At 41.8% G+C, this 20,729-nt stretch overlaps 1 protein-coding gene across 1 annotated transcript in view; it reads left to right on the top strand.

Moving 5' to 3' along the window:
• The first annotated feature begins 1,402 nt into the window (after positions 1–1,402).
• The window catches only part of LOC143499431 (NACHT, LRR and PYD domains-containing protein 3-like), a 72,095-nt gene continuing 52,768 nt past the window's right edge, over positions 1,403–20,729 (top strand). Inside the window, exons 1-4 of the mRNA XM_076994071.1 lie at positions 1,403–1,425; positions 16,750–16,807; positions 17,177–17,381; positions 18,239–20,012. Coding sequence (XP_076850186.1) covers positions 1,403–1,425; positions 16,750–16,807; positions 17,177–17,381; positions 18,239–20,012 — 2,060 coding nt within the window. The remainder of the gene's footprint in view (positions 1,426–16,749; positions 16,808–17,176; positions 17,382–18,238; positions 20,013–20,729) is intronic.

The following is a 20,729-nucleotide window of genomic DNA, read 5'->3' on the forward strand; positions in this document are numbered from 1 at the left end:
GGGGTCAATTTTTCCTGTACTTTACATAGCACTAGGTCCTGTGGTCTGCCCTGCAAACCATCTAATGTGCTCCTATTTGCCTCTGTCTCTCAGCTCGCCCCCTTTTGTTATCGTGTCACTCTGTACGTACGACTTCTGCTTCATGCTGTATGTATGGTGTTATCTAACAGGTGTATCTCCCCCTTTATTGAAACACCATTCATGAATGTGTTTCAGAAACTTCTAAGAGGAATGATAAGTTTTAATCAGTAACTGCTAAGTCCACTGCCTGTGCCAATGTCTGTTTTAGTTTAATAAATTACATTTAAAATAAGTCTTTCTTTGTGATGGAAAATACTAGTCAAATGAAGTTATTTTAATACACTAGTTATTACAACATTTAAATTAGCTCACACTCAGAAAGTTAGTTGTTACCCGATGCCTTGTTGTACTGGCTTTCCTTATCATGCTTACCTACTCCTTACCCATGTGACCAGGGTGTGAAGATAATGAGATGTGTGGAGTGGCTGAATCTCCCATTATCTACCAGCACTGTTGCGCATGTCTCAGCTTTGCAGGGTTGCCGCCCCCCAGGCTCCAGTACATAACCTAGTTTACCTGATCCAGGCCCCAGTACATAACCTAGTTTACCTGATCCAGACCCCAGTACATAACCTAGTTTACCTGATCCAGGCCCCAGTAACCTAGTTTACCTGATCCAGGCCCCAGTACATAACCTAGTTTACCTGATCCAGGCCCCAGTACATAACCTAGTTTACCTGATCCAGGCCCCAGTAACCTAGTTTACCTGATCCAGGCCCCAGTACATACCCTAGTTTACCTGATCCAGGCCCCAGTACATAACCTAGTTTACCTGATCCAGGCCCCAGTAACCTAGTTTACCTGATCCAGGCCCCAGTACATAACCTATTTTACCTGATCCAGGCCCCAGTACATAACCTAGTTTACCTGATCCAGGCCCCAGTACATAACCTAGTTTACCTGATCCAGGCCCCAGTACATAACCTAGTTTACCTGATCCTGTAGCTGTTCCTCAAATTCCTCCCATGAATTGGATCCCCTCCTATGTCATAAAACAATATAACATGAAGTGGGTCGGGTGGCAGGACATAGGTTAAATCAAAGTGATCTGGCTTCCAGGAAATTAACTGGGAGTGGACGCCCCTCGTGGCTCATGAGTGAGGCTTCAGGAAACCCCTGTAGATAGCAACCGTGGAGGCCAGTCTGTGGACATCAGGTGCATCAGGTGTCTGCTGTCTGTGAACAGTGCATTTGTAATGTCTCTTCCACAGGTTAACAGGTGCAGTCTTTGATCTCAGGAACCTGTGTTTAGTGGCCTGCTGGCCGCATTGTACAGTAATTTGAACAGTTCTGTGCAGACTTTGATATTCTCCAGCCAGAAATGATAGCCTTTGAGTACCGCCAGTAAGGGACAGCATAGGGTTTGCTGTGGCTTTGCTGTCCAAGTTCTCATCAGGGCCCCGCCATTGCCCTGGTGCTGCTGAAGGGTTTGGTGCTGGACCTCTGGCCCTCCTTCATCCTACGGTTTTGTGGGGACACTCCTTCGCTCAATGACTCTCCTGAACACAAAGAAAGCATCCACCCCACATGCCACAACAAAGTTGCCAGGATCACTGTGACCTTCCTTGCCCCTTCCCAAAACCCCTTCCTCTAAAATTTAGGTTAAACCCATACTGTTGATACTACTGTATAAAATAATACACTTAGGGGACATATTGAGGTCTCTGGGGCGGATCCTCATGCTCTGAGGTCTGTTGTTCTGCAACAACATGCTCAGGGACATTTTATCTCTGCCCATCTTCAAGAAGAGTCTCAAAACTGTCACGTTGTGGGGGGGCCCCCTGCCGGTCGCCCCCGTTTACAGCAGCAGCGGTCCTGTTTTGGTCACGTGATGTTTGTCCCTCAGGTGGGCGGGACCCGTGATCCGTCTCACCTGAGGGTCGTTTGTTCGTCTATATATATGTCTTGTCTTTGTACCAGTTGACTGCTGGTTATTATTTCCTTCATCTGGAACAATGTCACAGGTTTTTGGTTTGCGCACTTTCCATCCTCTTTCCCTGAAACTTGGCGTGATCGCTTCCTTTTTAGTTGCTCACTCTGCCCGTCACAGAATAACCAGCCACCCTTCGGAAGCCACCAGTCTCCTTTACTTTCTCCTTCGTTCGTGGTCATGTCTCGTGGTGAGTGTTTGTCTACGTGCTGTGTGTTTGTCGTGTATGTCATGAGAGTGTGTTGAGTCTGTCCCCACTCGTCCCACCGTGATTAAATGTTGTTTGTGTTGAGACCCGTAAAGTAACACGGCGGTGACTAGAGCTGGGGACCAGTAGACTCCGCTCTCACCCAGCGAAACTACCGGTACCACACATTGCGCTCGTCCGTTGTTCGTTATCGTCTGCATGTGTGTGTGTGTGTGTACGTTGTAGTGTTTTGTATAAATAACGACGCGGACGTGAGCGAGTGTGTGAGTGTGCCGTGGTGTGTGTGTTTTGCTGGTGGTGTTCGTGTGTATGTAGACGGGTCCACCGGTTTTGTGTGACGTGGGAATCTCTCTGCTCTTTTCGCCTCGCTCACTCGATATCCCGTGGTGACGGGGGTGAGTGACTGCGAGCCAGAGAGATGCGTCGCTGTGGGCGTGACGCGCAAGCCTCTCGTGGATAGCTCTCTCTCTCCAAAGATCTGCGAATCCCATGGCAAACATGGTGAGAGAGAGAGCTGGAGTAGGTGCGTCACGCTCTACAGTGCGCGCGCATCGGTGGGTCCTGTCCGTTTGTTTGTGTTTTCTGTCTTTGCGTGTTCGTTTTGTCCTAGCCTGTAGCGTGATTTGTTTTATGTAATTCCTCGCTTGCACCCCTATTCACTGTGTGTGGGGAGGGGTCCATTTGAGGTCCTGTGGTGCATATGTTATATGTTGTGTCTGTGTTTTTGTTTTGTTATTCCCCAGAGGGGCCCCCCCTAAATATGTTTTTGGGGGGGAGCTATGGGGTTCCTGAGCCAGGAGGATGGCTCAGAAGGCACTGCTCCGTCAGGAGACCTGACCCTTGGGAGGGACCCCTGAGCAGGAAGGAGCCCCTGTACCCCTTTGTGTAGGCAGAGGATGCCTGGGGTGTTTTAGCGACAGGGTGTCTCCTCAAGCTACAAAGGGGTCTCCTCCCCCCTGGGTAAAAGGGGGTTCAAGGGTCAGGGCAGTGCGCGTTATATGTTGTGTGTCGTCTGTGTGCGTGTGTGTGTGATGTGTTGCAGGTTGCTCCTGGTGGGGGACTGCGGCACTCCCGGACCTAGTGGGGTCTCCAGGAGGAGACCCTCCCCTTCGAGCTCGGGGTGACCAGCGTGTCCCTGATACGCATTGCCAGGGCCCTGGTCTCTGGCGCTCCTGGGTTGGGTGGAGGAGTCCACCTTGAGATGAGAGGCCCCGGGAGGGGTTCATTCCCCAGGAGTCTGGGGTGACCCCTAGTGAAAAGGGCAGGGGTCAGCTCCGAGCAAAGAGGTAGGTTCGGGAGGTTGTCGGTGGAAGCTGTGGCTGCACCCCAGTGTGGCGGCCTGCACACATCCACACCTGTGACGTTTGTTGAGCCAGGTGCTCCCGGTCTGCGCACATCGGTGGGGCTTAAGCGGCCTAAGGCCGGTTAGGGCGTGAGGGCTCTGTGACCGACCGGGGCGTGGTTTTCATCTTGTTGACGGCCCAGTCAGTCCAGGGTCCCGCCCAGGAGGCGAGCTAACCTGTGTGTCTGTTTTTATGTTTCAGCTCCAGGACTGCAGGGAACGGGTCCCTCCCTTGTCTGCGTCCTGTGACGAGGAGCCTATGTGTGTTTTGTGTTTCGGCTCCAGGACGGCAGGGAACGGGTCCCTGTCTTGTCCCCGCCCTCCCGCCCCTTTGTTGTGTTTTGTGTGCTGCCGCTGTAAGCCGCACATCCGGAGGGGAGTGCGGCTTTGGTGGGGGGGGTCTGTCACGTTGTGGGGGGGCCCCCTGCCGGTCGCCCCCGTTTACAGCAGCAGCGGTCCTGTTTTGGTCACGTGATGTTTGTCCCTCAGGTGGGCGGAACCTGTGATCCGTCTCACCTGAGGGTCGTTTGTTCGTCTATATATATATATGTCTTGTCTTTGTACCAGTTGACTGCTGGTTATTATTTCCTTCATCTGGAACAATGTCACGGGTTTTTGGTTTGCGCCCTTTCTATTAAACCATCCTCTTTCCCTGAGACTTGGCGTGATCGCTTCCTTTTTAGTTGCTCACCCTGCCCGTCACAAAAACCTTCCTGTTTAGATCTACTTTTTTTAATTAAAAAACTCCAACTCTGTTCTAATTGCCATCTTATTTACTTTATTGCAATATTATTTTATAATTTGTCACTCTATTACATTCTTTTATTATGTTTGATTTCTTTTTATCTTTAATTTCTTTTAACATTTTACTTTTTGTCTATTCTATAAAACACTGAGTTGCATGTATGTATGAAAGGCGCTATACAAATACAGAGTATTATTATTATTATTATTATTATTATTAAACATTTCCTAGTCACTTTAACTGGCATCAAGTTTCTCATATTAAACTGACAACACACAGACCCATTCCAACATTAGAAAAACATGGAAACGTTGATTATTATTCAAAAAGCTACTTTCCTAGATTATCTTTTTAAGGCCCAGAGTGTAAACAATTTCAAGTATTTATTTTTATTTATTATTATAATTATACTTAAAACCACTCCTAAGTCTAGGGTTGCCACCTAGGTCTGACAAAAAACAAGGACACTTTCATACTGACACAGGGTGGCGAGTGTAATCTGTTGACGGGGGGGCGAACGTAAGTTGTTGACGGGGGGGGCGAACGTAAAACTTTACTTGAGGGGTTTAAAATGGACACAGCGAGAGAGAAAAAACAGATTTAAAGTGTGCAGAAACAGTTAAAAAGACGAAAAACCGGGACAAACTGGGACAGTCCCGGGAAAACCGGGACAGGTGGCAACACTACCTAAGTCTCCCAGAGCCAAGCTCTCTAGCTGCTGTCAGCTTGTCTAGTTTTAGCTATCCAAATACCTCACCGTTTCACTGACATGTCTACCTCACTCAGTCACTTCGCTGTGTGTGTGTGCTATTTATAACTATCTCCATCCAAGTCTCTTTTAAAACGCAGTTCACACTTCACTCCACGGCATGAGTTCCCTTTTTTAACCTTAAGTATTAATGTCCAGTGTCAAGGGTAACTCCACGTCATAGGTTTTATCTATTTGTACGATTCCTGTTTTTACATTAATTTCTGGATAACTTAGTGGGCATTACCGAGTTTAACTCATACGGTGGTTGTGGTGTATCTTATCTGTTGTGTAGACTCAGCTCCTTCTAGTTGGTTATGAACAACGCCCAGCAAACAGTATTTGTACATGTGTCACAGAGCTAAATCTTCTCCGCGTTTGATAATTTTGCGAGTTAAACATGCGCACTTTAGCCAGTCGGGTCTATTTTGCGACGATGTAACGATACTTAGTTAGGAGGCGGAGGAAAATACACGAATGAAATTTAACTTTTGCTTGCTTGTCTGCTTGTCTAGGCACACTGTCCCTACGCAACAGGTGCACGCGCTGAGGCATTTCTCAAGACGTCCAACTAAGATTGATTACTTAGTTACTAAATACAGAGGAGGGACAAAACCAATACAATGTACAAACAATCCTAATTTCAATACTAAATGACATAACCTAGCATTAAGATATAGGAAGTTATGAGGAAATTAAATAACCCCACTTACAATTCAAAACTAGAACACCTCAGACAAAGCACAGACTATGCTATTTGTTAAACAGCGAAGGAAGAAATTGAACTGATGACTTATAGCCAATATATAGATGGGATACAGAGAAACAACTGACATTAACAGGACAAACCCAGCAACCATTTAAAGTATAAAAAAGACCGTCAGCATAGCGAACCCAACTTATTCAACACAATAAATGACACACGAACTTATTAACAACCGGACTTGATTTATGATCCCTAAAGTGTAGTTTTTTAGACTAGGGGTTGGCCTGAAACGTATTCAACACTCAATCAATGACAATATATGAACCTACAAAGTATAGTCTGAGACTAGGGGAGGGTGCAAAATTAATAAATTTAACTCAGAAGTAATACACAAGTAATCTCAGGACGAGAAAATATCCACGCACGATCACTAAGCTTTACCGACCAGACACAAGGAGATCCTATATATAATATGCAAACACTGCATGAAACAGATGTAATAGGCTTAATTATACAAAATGACCCACAGCAAGCCTTACTTACAATGCAAATGAATACTCAACATAATCACCAAAGACACAAGATACAGCTGATACTTAATATATACGGGACCAAACCAAAGGGGAAACCCGAATAAATTAAATACGAATGAGGGAGGAGTCACATATGACATACGAGACTCTAATGTTTTATATTTAATTACATCGTCTGAGGACACACGGTTCTGTGTTGGTCACCCATACTGTCACATAACAGCCAGCCCTTCAAATATCACACTGCTTACGATTTTCTTCAATAGTATAAATCACTTTACTAGTCACATTCATCTATTCCACTAAGGTATTCCATACCCTTAAAACCAACATTATATTCTACATTAAAACCATTTGTATGACTTGCATTTTCTCACCAGTTACGTACGTTGATAAAAACAGATACTCACCCGGAAGTTCTAAATATAGAACGAGAGTTCTGTTCTGACACCGCGAGGTTTTACCATCCTCAATCAATTCAGGTGCATTTTCCGGCTTTTTGTTTTATCCAAATTAAGTTATTTATTGGACTCCTCGGATCCAAAGGGTAACATAAAAAACCTAGCTCACAGGACTTGAACCTGTGTATTCCAATTCGTCTCGTCAGGCGAATGGATCGGCTGCAACACCACGGAATAAACCTTTAATAAAAACTTGTTAGTTTTCATTATTACACAAAAAGTTGTTAGTTTTCATTTTGCGGTACTCTAACATACACACCACACTGTTACATACTAAAATCACTGCTACACACACCTGACAGAGATTCACTGGACTTACACCGAATACCTCGGCAGCGCGTGTAAGCAGCGTGTGCGTTACAGGTTCAGTATGATCTAATAAATAACGTCAGGATAAACGAGATGTACAAAATATGCCCTGATACTGACTGAAATCAACTTAAATGACAATATGCGGTTACTTACGTGCGTCATTTATGCACACAAACACCAGGATTAATCAGAGGAAGGAGCGAAACTTTCCGAAGTTAGGTGACATACACAGCTTCCGAACTAACTAAGATGGAGGCATACGTAATGACGTAACCGATCTAGCAATCAGACCCTCCAGAAAGTCGCGATGTTGCGATTTGCAACTTCAACGCAACTTCAAGCAAACCCCGCGAATTCAGGGCGGTGTTGCAACTTCAGCCAATTACCGCAACTTTCCCGCAAATTTGACCAATCACTGATGTCTTGATGTGACGTCGACAAACTCCCGCCTTACTTCCGTATATACGTTCAAGAGGAGCAGACTGAAAGCAGCATGAGCGATGAAAATAACGGCAAAAAGATCGGGAAAAGCAGTATCCCGGTACACTACATGAAAGCGGGGATACACTGTCCAGATCCGACCCGCAAATTGATTATCTATGGCCCCCTGGATGATATTTAATTACTATTAGAACCGGCCCGCAGTCCACAGCCGCCCGATGGTGTTTTGCACGCACAAACACTACATTCCCCACAATGCAACGGTAGCCCGCGAAGTCACTGCGGCGAGGGTCTGAGATAAAGTTTATAAGTTTAAACTTTAAACTGAGATAAAGTTTAAAGTCTGAGATAAAGTTTATAAGTTTAAACTTTAAACTGAGATAAAGTTTAAAGTCTGAGATAAAGTTTATTTATCTCTGATCCATATCTGTGAGTTACTAGTTCGCTCTGGCGCCAACCACTGGCGATCGATCTCGATATAATACTTAATTTGTTTCCATTTTACAGGCCGCCCGGTAACAACTTACGTTCGCTAACTCCGCCCCCCCCCGTCAACAATTAATGTTCGCCACCCCCTCCAGGTTCAAATCTCACTTCAAGCGATCTTGAAAAGTTGGCAACCCTGAATAAATAGGTAAATAGATAATTAAAATGGACTACTAAATAGAGGAAACCATACAACATTTACTCCCTATTGTAATGTACTCACAAAAAAGCAAAAACACACCGCAACTTCCATCGCAATTTTTTTGAAAAACACCCGCAACATCAAACATTTTAGCCCGCAACAATCACAAAAAAGGCCCGCGAAATCCTGGTGGGACTGAGCAATGTCAAAATAAGAGCCATGAAGCTGAAGTCAGAAAGTGCATTACATAAAAACAAGGAGAACACCATATCACACAAAAAGTCCATAGCCTTTTCTACAGTTACAATTTTTATTTTATTTTTATTTTATTTTAAACCATATACTTTTACCTTTTTAGACAAGACTGGATTTAATTTAGAATCATCCAAGTACTGTCAGTTCACCACAAATTAGTTACAATTCAAATTTTGCAGATTTGTTTTAACAGGTTCTGCTTTACCACTATTGTTGTGCCGGCACGGTCAAACTGTCAGTCATTAGATGAAAAAAAGAAAAAAAGTTCAAAATTGTCTTGCAATCACGTCGGGGTCACCAAAAATGTTGCGCTTTAACCTTTTCTTACCTTAGCGCAGCGTGTTCATTGATTGCAAAAGAAAACATTACCAGTCTTGTCTTTAGCCTTTTATTAAAAATACACATAGGCCTATTGATAAATACAGAGATTTCTGGAGAGCTCACATATCCTAATCATGTCACCCCATGTGCAGCTCTGAGGCTGTCTGCTCTTCTCACCATTATATATGCTTCCCTGATAAACATAGGAGCTGCACGTTCCTACAGCTGTCTATTCTGGAAGCGAGGTCTTACTACCTGGCCTTACCACATAAGGTCACAGTGGGCCTCCTTTCACACCCATTTTAGCCTACTGCAAACACATAGAGCAGTGGTTCTCAAACTTTTTACACAAAGTACCACCAACTGTCAAACGAAAAACCTCCACGTACCACCCCCCCCCCCCCCCAAAAAAAAAAAGAAAAAGCTGTTTGGCGAGTTTAAGTTGTTGACGGGGGGTTAGCGAACGTAAATTGTTACCGGGAGGATGTAAAATGGACACAAGATAAGTATTATATCGCGGTGGTTGGTGCCAGAGCGAACTAGTAACTCATTGAATCATAGATGTGGATCAGAGGTAAATAAACTAGATTTTTTTTGTCGGCGTGAGAAATCGGATGTGTGGCGTGTGAAGACGGTCAAATGCGTGTGTCTCACGCTCAATGCGTGAAAGTTGGCAACCCTGCTCATTACACACATATGTTATAATGTAGTTCTCCTGTAGTTCGTGTTGGTAGGGGTTTACAGCACAAAAAGTCTTCGTGCGACATGCCCTCATACTCATATCGCACGGAAACGAGCAAGTTGGCTAAATCTGCGACATCTATGGATTCATCTAACTGCAGTGAGAAGCATTTACTCATTTTAATTCTCTCGGTCAATGTTTGTCTGACGTTGTTCGCCATTTCATCAATTCTGCGAGTGACTGTGTCGTTTGAAAGATGCACCAGATCGAGCTGTTTAGCGACATTTTCTCCGCAAATAATACGAGTCATCCCTTTTAGTTTCTGAATTTCAGGACTTGTCATAATTCTGTTTTAATTTTAAAAATGTGTTGTGTAAAAAAAAAAAAAAAAAAAAAAAAAAAACTCAAAGCATCTTTTATTTTCCGAGCTCATCTGGCGTACCACCGCGGGGTGCTCTGCGTACCACCAGTGGTACGCGTACCACAGTTTGAGAACCACTGACATAGAGTATTGGAAAAGGCCCACAAGCGCTTACACCGACATTCTTACTAACAAGCAACTTGATCATTAATATAATGTAAGCAAAACATATAGTGATTAATATTAGAGATTTGATTATTACTTTATGACTAGTCAAAATATATAAATTATGATAAGCTGTTGATTTAATACTGGGGGGATTAAAATGAAATCCACAACAAACAATATATATGTGTATATATATATATATATATATATATATATATATATATATATTAGGGGTGGGACGTGATTAAAAAAATTAATTGAATTAATCGGAAGCTTTGTAATTGATTAATCGAAATTAATCGCATTTTAATCGCATTTCAGTATTTAACATGAGAAATATTAATTTAAGTTTGAATGATGAATGAATCAATGAACATAATCAAACTTCAACATCTTGTTTATTTTTCCACCAGTCTACTACACAGACCAATATATGAGTGCAGAAAACAGTTCAGAACATTGGAAATTCTGACCAAAAATGTTGTTTAATTTTGGGAGTTTTGCTCAGGATATTGGAAGAATTGAAGTAAATCAGAAGATGTTTTTTAATACCATTTTAGATGGTATACTTTTCTTAAATTTCCCAGGCCTCTGCCACAGGCATCTCCATAGTGCCTAGAAGTGGTCTTCTGCATGCTCAAAGCAAATGACTGGATCTTCCATTCATCATCTATAATATGAGCTGTCACACCAAGATCATTCTTGTTGCTAACAGAGGTCCAGTGATCCCCAGTCAGAGCCACATTTGTGGCGCTCTTCACAATAACCTGTTTTACTTCCCTTTCACAATAACCTGTTTTTTTCCCTCGTTCTTACGTACGAGGTTAAGAAGTACTTGGTGCTAAGAACGTTTTGGGAAACTCACCCCTGGACGGTAGTTCATAACTTGCATCAGTTGACGCAATGTGCAGCGCTTCTTGTAAGCCTTTATCTTCGACCACAGAGAGCGAACAACACAAATAATGTGACGCGTCATGTATAAACGCGTGCGGAGTCGCGCGCTACGGTCACTCGCGAAAGTTTAATCCAGTCTTAATGGTCCAATGAAGGTACTTTAAAAACCAGGACATTTCCTCACTTAAAAAAAAACCCGGGACAGGATGTGAAATGCGGACGTTTAGGTCACGTACTAGGAATACATTTAGCAGCTAAGTTATCATTACTGACCTGCGCGTTAAGCTGGGCGTACACTGCGATTTTTGGCCCATTTTCAGCCGATTTTTCACTCGTTTCGGCTCAATCGCGTGTCGTGCATCGTATAGTTTACACAGGTAAACGAGGAGCGATTCACACCTCACGACCAACTCCCGATCAGAAATCGCAGCGTCGCAAGAATATCAAACATGTTTGAAATTCAAATCGCTCCTCGTGAGAGTATTGCACTGTTGAAGCAGCTCCACGAGCCGACTCTCCGCAACGAGTTAGTCGTACAGTTTGAGCTGGAGCTGAGTACACGATTTAAAATATCGTACAGTGTACGCCCAGCTTTAGCTGCAACATGTTTTGCGTTGAGGTGGTAACGAAGGGTGGAAGTGCTCCTGTGATAAGCGAACTCCTTCCTACATAAAGTGTAAATAACACTATTTTTGTTTGAACTTCCATCTGGAAGTTTCCTATATTTAAATTTCCCATCCACCAGCGTAGCCTCTTCAGTCATCTGCATCATGCTCATCTTATCGTGCGTCCATATAATCTGTACGCCTGGAACTCGTGCACTGAGAAACATTCCACAATGCAAAAGTGTATCGTGCGTTAAAATGCGTTAATTTTTTTAGTGCGTTAATTTTCCTGTAATTAATTAATCGAAATTAACGCGTTAAAGTCCCACCACTAATATATATATATATATATATATAAACTTTCACCATGTTTTTTAGGCATAAATTGTTAGATAATTCAGGCTATAACTGATATGAAGAATTCCCTCTGTAAAAACCTTCTGAATATAGATATGAATAAAAGTTTCATATATGTAAGTGCAAGTGAACTGGAGATTTCTGGCTTAGAGTATAAGAAAAAGCTCATGTCGAGAAAACGGCCTTTAAAGATATACATTTTGAAATTTCATGGATTTGTATTGGAAACCCCCAAAGATAAAAGGACAAACAACAGCAAAACAGATCAATGTAATGAATAAGTTTAACTTCAGTAATACAGATACACAGCGCACACACTGCAACCTGTAGAACTCTCACCCTAGATTGTTGTATGTCTGTCCTGTACATTAGTCACCCAGTCCTGTTTACAACCTAGTCATCCATCCCTGCTCCATATGTAGGGCCCTCACACATTTCTGATGATGTCTTTTCAGCTTTTTAGCTGTACTCAGGTTTGCACTTATGTTTCACACTGGCAGACGTGTCAGATGTGACAACCTCTGCTTTTGATACTCTGATCATATCAGCTTCATTACATTGACAGTAAGACTGTGTTCTGCAGCCACAACCTCTCCATATCAGTCAGCATAGCAGAGACACATTCACTAAAGTTAGAAATGGTCATACCTGTTGCTGCCTCAACCCTGCATTTACCAATACAATTAAATGTATATACTGCCTGTTCATTTCAGGTTTAATTGGTGCATTTATTTTTTACTTATGTGTTTAAAACTTTTACTCACAAAACATTGTATTCATTCGCTTTTATTCATAATTTGTATTAAACTTAAAAGTTTTGTCCATTCTGCCACTAAACAAAAAAATCTATCTGTAGTGTATAAGTAAAACTGACTGTAGCGTTTCAGGGGAGGGTGGGACGCAAGTGCAAGAGAATTAATTTATTCAATACAAACACCACGTCTAACAAACAGAATCCAGGGAGAGAACAGAACTAAGAGACATCAACTAGAAAGAGACAGACAAACCCTACCAGACAATATACATGGGAACACTATAAGAAAACCAAAACACAATAGATACAGCGCACACATGTAACAAGGAAGCTAATATGAACGCTACGGAAAGGACACTACTACAACGGTTAAGCAAACAACAGGGAGATGTGAACACATGAGAACATGACAACTAATAACCCAAACACACGAGATGTAATGAATACAGGGGCAACGAAAACCAGTAACACTACAGCATAACGAATAACTAAATAGACCACGAGAAAGTGAACCATAACATACTAATGACGGGAAACATAAGCAACAATAACGCAAGCGTAAAACACAGGCAACATAAACCAACAGACGAGGAGAGGGAGCAAAACAGGGCGAGACTAAAGTAGAGAAGAAGGAAGGCAAGATAGAGGAGTGACGAGGGACTCACGCACAAGCAATGACCGACACCGGGGTAAAACATGAGGGGGTTTTTATACACGGAAACACGACGGTGAAACAAGACTCAGGTGTGTGGGTACTAACGATGAGGGCGTGACAGACAGAGGGAGGAACGAATGGGAGCGGGGAGCTAGGCGGGACCAGGGAGGAGAGAAGGGCTGGACGTGACACTGACAACACATTATTGAAAGACAGGTCACTTTATTAGTCTGTGGATCAGCATCTTGTCTCTATCTATCTCAACCCTGTCCCATATCTTTATTATTTTTGTAAACCTGCATGTCCCAACCCTAACTCGTGTGCTAAGAGTACCATTCGCATCTTCCCTAGTTACACCTTGAAGACGCGTAGATGTATATACAGTTTTGCGGTACCCATCTCTTTCACACAGACTGCACTCTAAATTCAAACTGCTGCAAAATCCGTGGTCTGATATTAATTTTAGGCATATGCTATTTGCACCCGAGTATATGCAGCAGTGTGTGCTATTTGCACCCGGGTATATGCAGCAGTGTGTGCTATTTGCACCCAGGTGTACATAGCAGTGTATGCTATTTGCACCCGTGTATATGCAGCAGTGTATGCTATTTGCACCCGGGTATACGTAGTAGTGTGTACTATTTGCACCCGACATTTTGATTTATCAGAGATTAGTACTATTCTTTTGTGTTTTGTGACAAACACATTTTACTTACAAATTATTTTACAAGAGGTGAAGATACTTTTGTTTGGGGTTATGGGGTGGACCTCAGAGTTTGTTCTTATTGAATTTTGTTTTTCACTTGTGAGTCTCTTCTTTGTTTTTCTTTACCATGCTTAGAATTTAAATAGCAATTTAATTATCCTAAGTCGCTTGCCGCTAATGGCAGTAATCACATGCTAAATACTACATTATAATATACACTGCCAGTGATAAAGAATGTTAAAACAAAATGTAACAAGTTAATATCTGTCTAGCACCCTCATATGTACACCACACTGATGTATACAAATATTCTTCCTGCCAGTACATAATCAGCCCCTTTATTTTTATTTAATTTCACAGAATGCAGAAGACAGATTTGACTTTTTAATTCATTGTTTCTGGATGGTTTGTACATTTTTTTAAAGAAGTAAATTGGGGTTTTTATTATTTACATCATGTTTAAATAAATTTAAATTTTGTGCATTGGATGGTAGCCCTCTTCACTCCATAATCTCAGTGCTCTCTGGAATTCCTCATAACTGTCGAAGGAATCTCCTTCACAAATGTTCTTTAGTTTTTCTTCCTTCTTGGGAGAAAACACAAATATTAGCTTATATAAAATAGTCATTACATTATAAGTCTGGCATATTGACTGTCATGCAAAAACCTTAATTCAAAAGGACAACTGTACATCTTTTGTTATACACATTCATGCCCTTTGTGTGTATTGAAACAACACAAAAATAGAGAACAAAAAGACAAGATTATATAATTTTACACAAAACTCAAAAACTGGACAAAATTATTTTTGTAAGATAGCAATGCGACTGTCACGTAGGGCTACGCCCCCCTCTCTAGCTGTCACTTCGGGTTCCTGCTCCTCGTGTCTGTGTTGTTCCCTGCGTGTCCGTCTCCATGGTTTCCCCTTGTCTGACACACCCGTGTCACCAGTGTCTTCACCTGTGTGTCTAGTTTAGTTCTGTGTATTTATAGTCTCTGTGTTAACCCATGTCATTTATCGGTTGTTTTGTTCCAATTGGTTAGTTTGTGCTCTTGTTATTCATGCTCTTTGTACAGTGTTCTACGCTTCCTGGTCTCTGAGTTCTACTCGTTTTGTTGCTCAGTCGTCTGTGTTTTCCGTAGCCTGGTTTTCTAGTTTGTATCCATTTACCCCGTGTTTGGTTTAAAGTGTTCGTTCGGTGTCTTAGTGCCCTTGTCTTAGTAATTCTTAGTATCGTCATGCCTGTTTATTTGTCAAACCTGGATGGCTCGCCTGTAATGACCCCTTCCTGTTTGAACGACTGGAATTCCTCTTAATAAATCTCTCTCCTCAGCGTTTGTGTCCGCCTCCAAGCTCTGTAGCACCAGCTACGTTACAGCAACATTTACCTGAACACACCTCATTTCGAGACCAGCACACATATATACACAATATATGTGCAAAGACCGTTTTTATTTGAGCGGCAAACAAACATTTAAATCAACAATAAACAGAATATAAAATAAAATATAGCTACATTTATCACAAACTGGAATTAACTTTACCTCTGAACTTCGTTTTAGAAGTGATTTCTTCATTGTCTGTGAACATAAATAAAAGAAGATGACGTTTGCAAGTTAGCTATAATGCTCCTATTAGCTCAAAAATATATCAGTGTTCAGTCAACAGTGTTCGTTGGATTAGTGTTGTCACGATACTAAGAATTACAACTTCGATACGATACTTTAAAAAGTATTGAAATTCGATACGATTTTCGATACCAAAGTCAGATACTGTGCTCATTTCCGTTTTAAAGGCTTTTTATTTATTTTTTATAAACAAACAAATGAATATTGTATTTTGTTTCACAAATGTCAAATAAATAAAAGGTGTAGTCCCTACCACATTAAAACAGAAAAGTAAATAATTGCACATTAATATAAATTAACAAAAATAATAGTAGTGCACTCTGGAATTCACATTTAGAAGTTAAAAAAGGCTAGTGCAAAAAGTGTATTTTAAGTATACTTTAAACAACTTTAACTCTTTAAGTAACTAAAACTTCAGTATTAGAGTTCAGTATTCATAGATGATTGATCCATTGTAGTACGATCACTCTTTTTTTCTCCCTGTATGCTGTCGCACTTACGGCTCTTAAACCAAGAATATGACATTTGCTAGGATACCATAATCAGACACATAATTTTGTATGCTATAATACTAGAAATGGGAATAATCACCAACCTCTTGGAATGTTTTGTACAAATATGCGTGCCTTCAGGTGTTTGGCCAGGTTCGTTGTGTTAAGCTAGGTTTAAACTTTCGCGAGTGACCGTAGCGCGCAAGTCCGCACACCTTGTCCGCGTGCTTGAAAATGCTTGAAACAAATATTTGTCTGACTGAACCGTTCTCTTGTATTACGTTAACAAATACGAGCCTCTTGTAATTCCAGGACGAAACATGAGAGAACGTGAAGACATTAAAATTGAGCGTTTTGAAAATAAACAACCATTAAACTGGTGCACAATTCATGCCTCGGTCCTGTGTAAACTGGTGCACAATTTATGCCTCGGTCCTGTGTTTCTCTGGGTTTGTCACATTTATTGTTAAACCCACATTTACTGTTGAAGGACGGCCTTTCCTAAGTCTTCAGGAAGTTCCCTGAAACTCTGCTACAGAGGTCAAAGTCATTAATCACTTTTTGTCAGAAGTGGTACTCTATTTTATATATCTCACCATTAAGGTTCAAGTTTCCACAAAATGTATTCATGAGTGTAACATGTTTATGAATATAACCTCTGTTCAAAAATATAACATGTATTCGTATCTATAAAATGTAGATTTTCCATTAAAGTTGCTGTTCTGTTTGTCCACAGTGGCCAAAAGAAACCTGTAAAGATTCCTAAACTAGACAAACTGGGCTCAGTATTCAAGGTGTGTATGTGTCTATGTGTTTGTGTGTGTGTGTGAGAATGGGGGAGGGGTCTTATCATTAGTGTGTTTACATAACAGATCATGATGAGACATTGTAGTTTTATTGGTTCATGCTTTACTTTAATGCCTATTTGTAATTTAGCTGATAATGAATCAAACTTATAAAGCAACTGTGATATGGATTTATAAAACTACCTACAATTGAATCTTAAATATTAGACTTTTGTTCTTAAACCTTTGTAATAAACCATATTGTCCACAGGACCACCCAGTCCCTCTCAGTTCAGTCCTCTCTTATGTTTAATGGATTATCCTGTGTTATAATCATCTGTGTGTAACACTGTAGTTTTACTGATACTGTTTATTCAGGAGCTGGAGCACAAAATCATCTCTCTGGTGAAAAATGAGCTGAAGAGATTCAAGAATCTACTGAGTCCAGATTACCCAGCATGTACTGAGAGACAGGTGGAGGATGAAGAGGATCAGAGCAGTGTCACAGAGGGGGCGCTGAAGATCACACTGCATGTCCTGAGGAACATGAACCAGACAGACCTCGCTAACACACTAGAGACCAGTAAGAGCTCTGGGTCATGACACCATCACATCACTTTATTACTTCAGAGGGAGGACACTGTTGGTGAATCTCAGTTCACAATGAGGATCTCAGTATACCTCCTTCAGTGTAGTCAGCTCAGGTGCAGACTCAAGACTCTCCTACATTTATCACTGTTGTCATGTGATTGTAGAATGTTAAAGTGTTGAGGATACATTGTTATTCTTTAGAACTTGACCAATCAGATTTGACCACAGGTCACTGTCTCATGATGTCATACACAGGTGTGTTTTTTTATTTCCGTCCATTCTCTCTCATGTCCAGTCTGCTAGTTGTAGGTCTCCTCAATCAGGTGACAGTTATTTCAAACTGTTGATCTCAAACTGTTGATCATTCAGTATTATTGATAACCAGACACTCTAACCTACCTGTAATTTAACACTTACACATACTTCAATCAATCAATCAAATTTTATTTATATAGCACTTTTTACAACAGTTGTTGTCACAAAGCAGCTTTACAAGTGCCGAGTCCAAGCCCCCAGTGAGCAAGCCAAAGGCGACAGTGGCAAGGAAAAACTCCCTAAGGGCATGAGGAAGAAACCTTGAGAGGAACCAAGACTCAGGGGGGGAACCCATCCTCCTCTGGCCGACGCCGGTCACCATGACAACAACAACAATTTAGACAGAAAGAATAAAAAGAAAAGGAAAAGATGTAATAATGTCCATCTTGGTGTTCAATTTCCAAAATGTATCATGGCCAATCTATGGGGACTAAAACTCTATTCACGATGGTGTCTTCAAGTATTTCCTATGATGAGTCTGTTAGGATTGAACCTAAAGAATTTAATGTGTGTTATTGTCTTCCTCATTATCAGAACTGCCCTCTGCTTGCTACAGAAAACTCAAATCTAAACTGAGGGACAAATGTCAGAAAATTAATGAAGGAATCTCACAGCATGGAACCACATCACTTCTGAATGAGATCTACACAGACCTCTACATCACAGAGGGAGGGAGAGGAGAGGTCAATAATGAACATGAGGTGAGACAGATTGAGACGGCATCCAGGAGACCAGCAACACAGGAGACACCCATCAAATGCAGTGACATCTTTAGACCCTTACCAGGACAAGACAAAGCCATCAGAACTGTGCTGACTAAAGGAGTGGCTGGAATTGGTAAAACAGTCTCAGTGCAGAAGTTCATACTGGACTGGTCTGAAGGAAATGTAAATCAGGATGTTCTCTTCATATTTCCACTTCCTTTTAGGGAGCTGAATTTGATGAAGGAGAAACAGCTCAGTCTGGTGCAGCTTCTTCATTGCTTTTTTCCAGAAACACATGAATTAAAACTAACTGACTATACATACTACAATATTCTGTTCATCTTTGATGGTCTGGATGAGTGTCGTCTTCCTCTAGATTTCCAGAACAATGAGAACTTGTGGGATATAAGCGATTCAACCTCAGTGGATGTGCTCCTGACAAACCTCATCAAGGGGAATCTGCTTCCCTCTGCTCTCCTCTGGATAACCTCTCGACCAGCAGCAGCCAATCAGATCCCTCCTGACTGTGTTGACCAGGTAACAGAGGTACGAGGGTTCAGTGGCCCTCAGAAAGAGGAGTTCTTCAGGAAGAGAATCAGAGACCAGAGCCTGGCCAACAGAATCATCTCACACATAAAGTCATCAAGAAGCCTCTACATCATGTGCCACATTCCAGTCTTCTGTTGGATTGCAGCCACTGTTCTAGAGAGCATGTTGAGTGAAGTAGAGAGTGGAGAGATCCCCAAGACTCTGACTCAGATGTACACATACTTCCTGATCTTTAACATCAAACACAAGGACCAAAAATATGATCAGAAAATTGACACTGACCCTCAACAAACTAGAAAACATGTTTTGGCACTGGGAAAACTGGCTTTCCAACAGCTGGAAAAAGGTAACTTGATCTTCTATGAGGACGACCTGAGAAACAGTGGCATTGATGTCAGAGAAATGTCAGTGTATTCAGGAATGTGCACTCAGATCTTCAGAGAGGAGTTTGGTCTACAGCTGGGGAAGGTGTTCAGCTTTGTACATCTGAGTGTTCAGGAGTTTCTGGCTGCTTTATATGTGTTTATTATCTTCATCTCAAGCAACATCAATGTACTGGAACTTGGATTGGTCAAAAACACTTTGCCTGACTTCCTCCTCAACAGTGCAGTGGACAAGGCCTTACAGAGTCAGAATGGACACCTGGACCTTTTCCTCCGCTTCCTTCTGGGTCTCTCACTGGAGTCCAATCAGACTCTCTTACGAGGTCTACTGACACAGACAGGAAGCAGCTCTCACAGCAAAGAGAAAACAGTCAAGTACATCAAGGAGAAGATCAGGGAGAATCCCTCTCCAGAGAAATCCATCAATCTGTTCCACTGCTTGAATGAACTGAATGATCATTCTCTAGTACAGGAAGTCCAAATATACCTGAGCAGAGGACGTGACACTCGTCTGCGTGGAGCTAGGCTCTCTCCTGCTCAGTGGTCAGCTGTGGTATTTGTGTTGCTGAACTCAGAAGAGGAACTGGATGAGTTTGACTTGAGGAAATATGACCCATCAGAAGAATGTCTACTGAGACTGCTGCCAGTGGTCAAAGCATCCAGAAAAGCCATGTGAGTATTTTCATTTGGAGATTAACAGTGGATGTAGCCCTGGGTGTTCTTGATTTAGAAGACAAATGACAAATGAAAAAGATAGTGAGATAAATTTATAGAGAGACAGGTAGAGAGACCCCACATAAAAGAGAGAGAGAACATTAGAGAGAGAGAAGGGTAGAGAGACCCTACATTAAAGAGAGGGAACATTAGAGAGAGAGAAGAATAGAGAGACTGTACATTAAAGAACAGTTTCACAAGATACTGACACCACTCACTAGGGTTGTTTATCCAGACATTTTTCTTTTGGTAATATCTTTTAATTTCATATACACATTTGAATGAATGTTCAATGAATGAATGAATGATCAATTTATATAGTGCCTTTCAAGATACCCAAGGTCGCTTTACAATTTTAACACAGTCTTGCGTGACCAATCACACACCGGCAAGAAGCGGCAGCCAATTGCACACAGCGTACTCTCTACCGGAAGCCACAGCCCCCTGGACAGACCCTAGTGACAGAGCACCATCCACCACTGGGCATACAAGCACACACACATTCATGCACAGACACTCAGACAACTGCTTTTTATTGAACAAGTCAAGTCAAATTTATTTATATAGCGCTTTTTACAACACATGCTGTCACAAAGCACCTGTACAATTGTATGGGTCCAGATCCCTAATGAGCAAGCCAGAGGCAACAGTGGCAAGGAAAAACTCCCTATGATG

Source organism: Brachyhypopomus gauderio, unplaced genomic scaffold, assembly GCF_052324685.1.
Source record: "Brachyhypopomus gauderio isolate BG-103 unplaced genomic scaffold, BGAUD_0.2 sc133, whole genome shotgun sequence".
Taxonomy (NCBI): domain Eukaryota; kingdom Metazoa; phylum Chordata; class Actinopteri; order Gymnotiformes; family Hypopomidae; genus Brachyhypopomus; species Brachyhypopomus gauderio.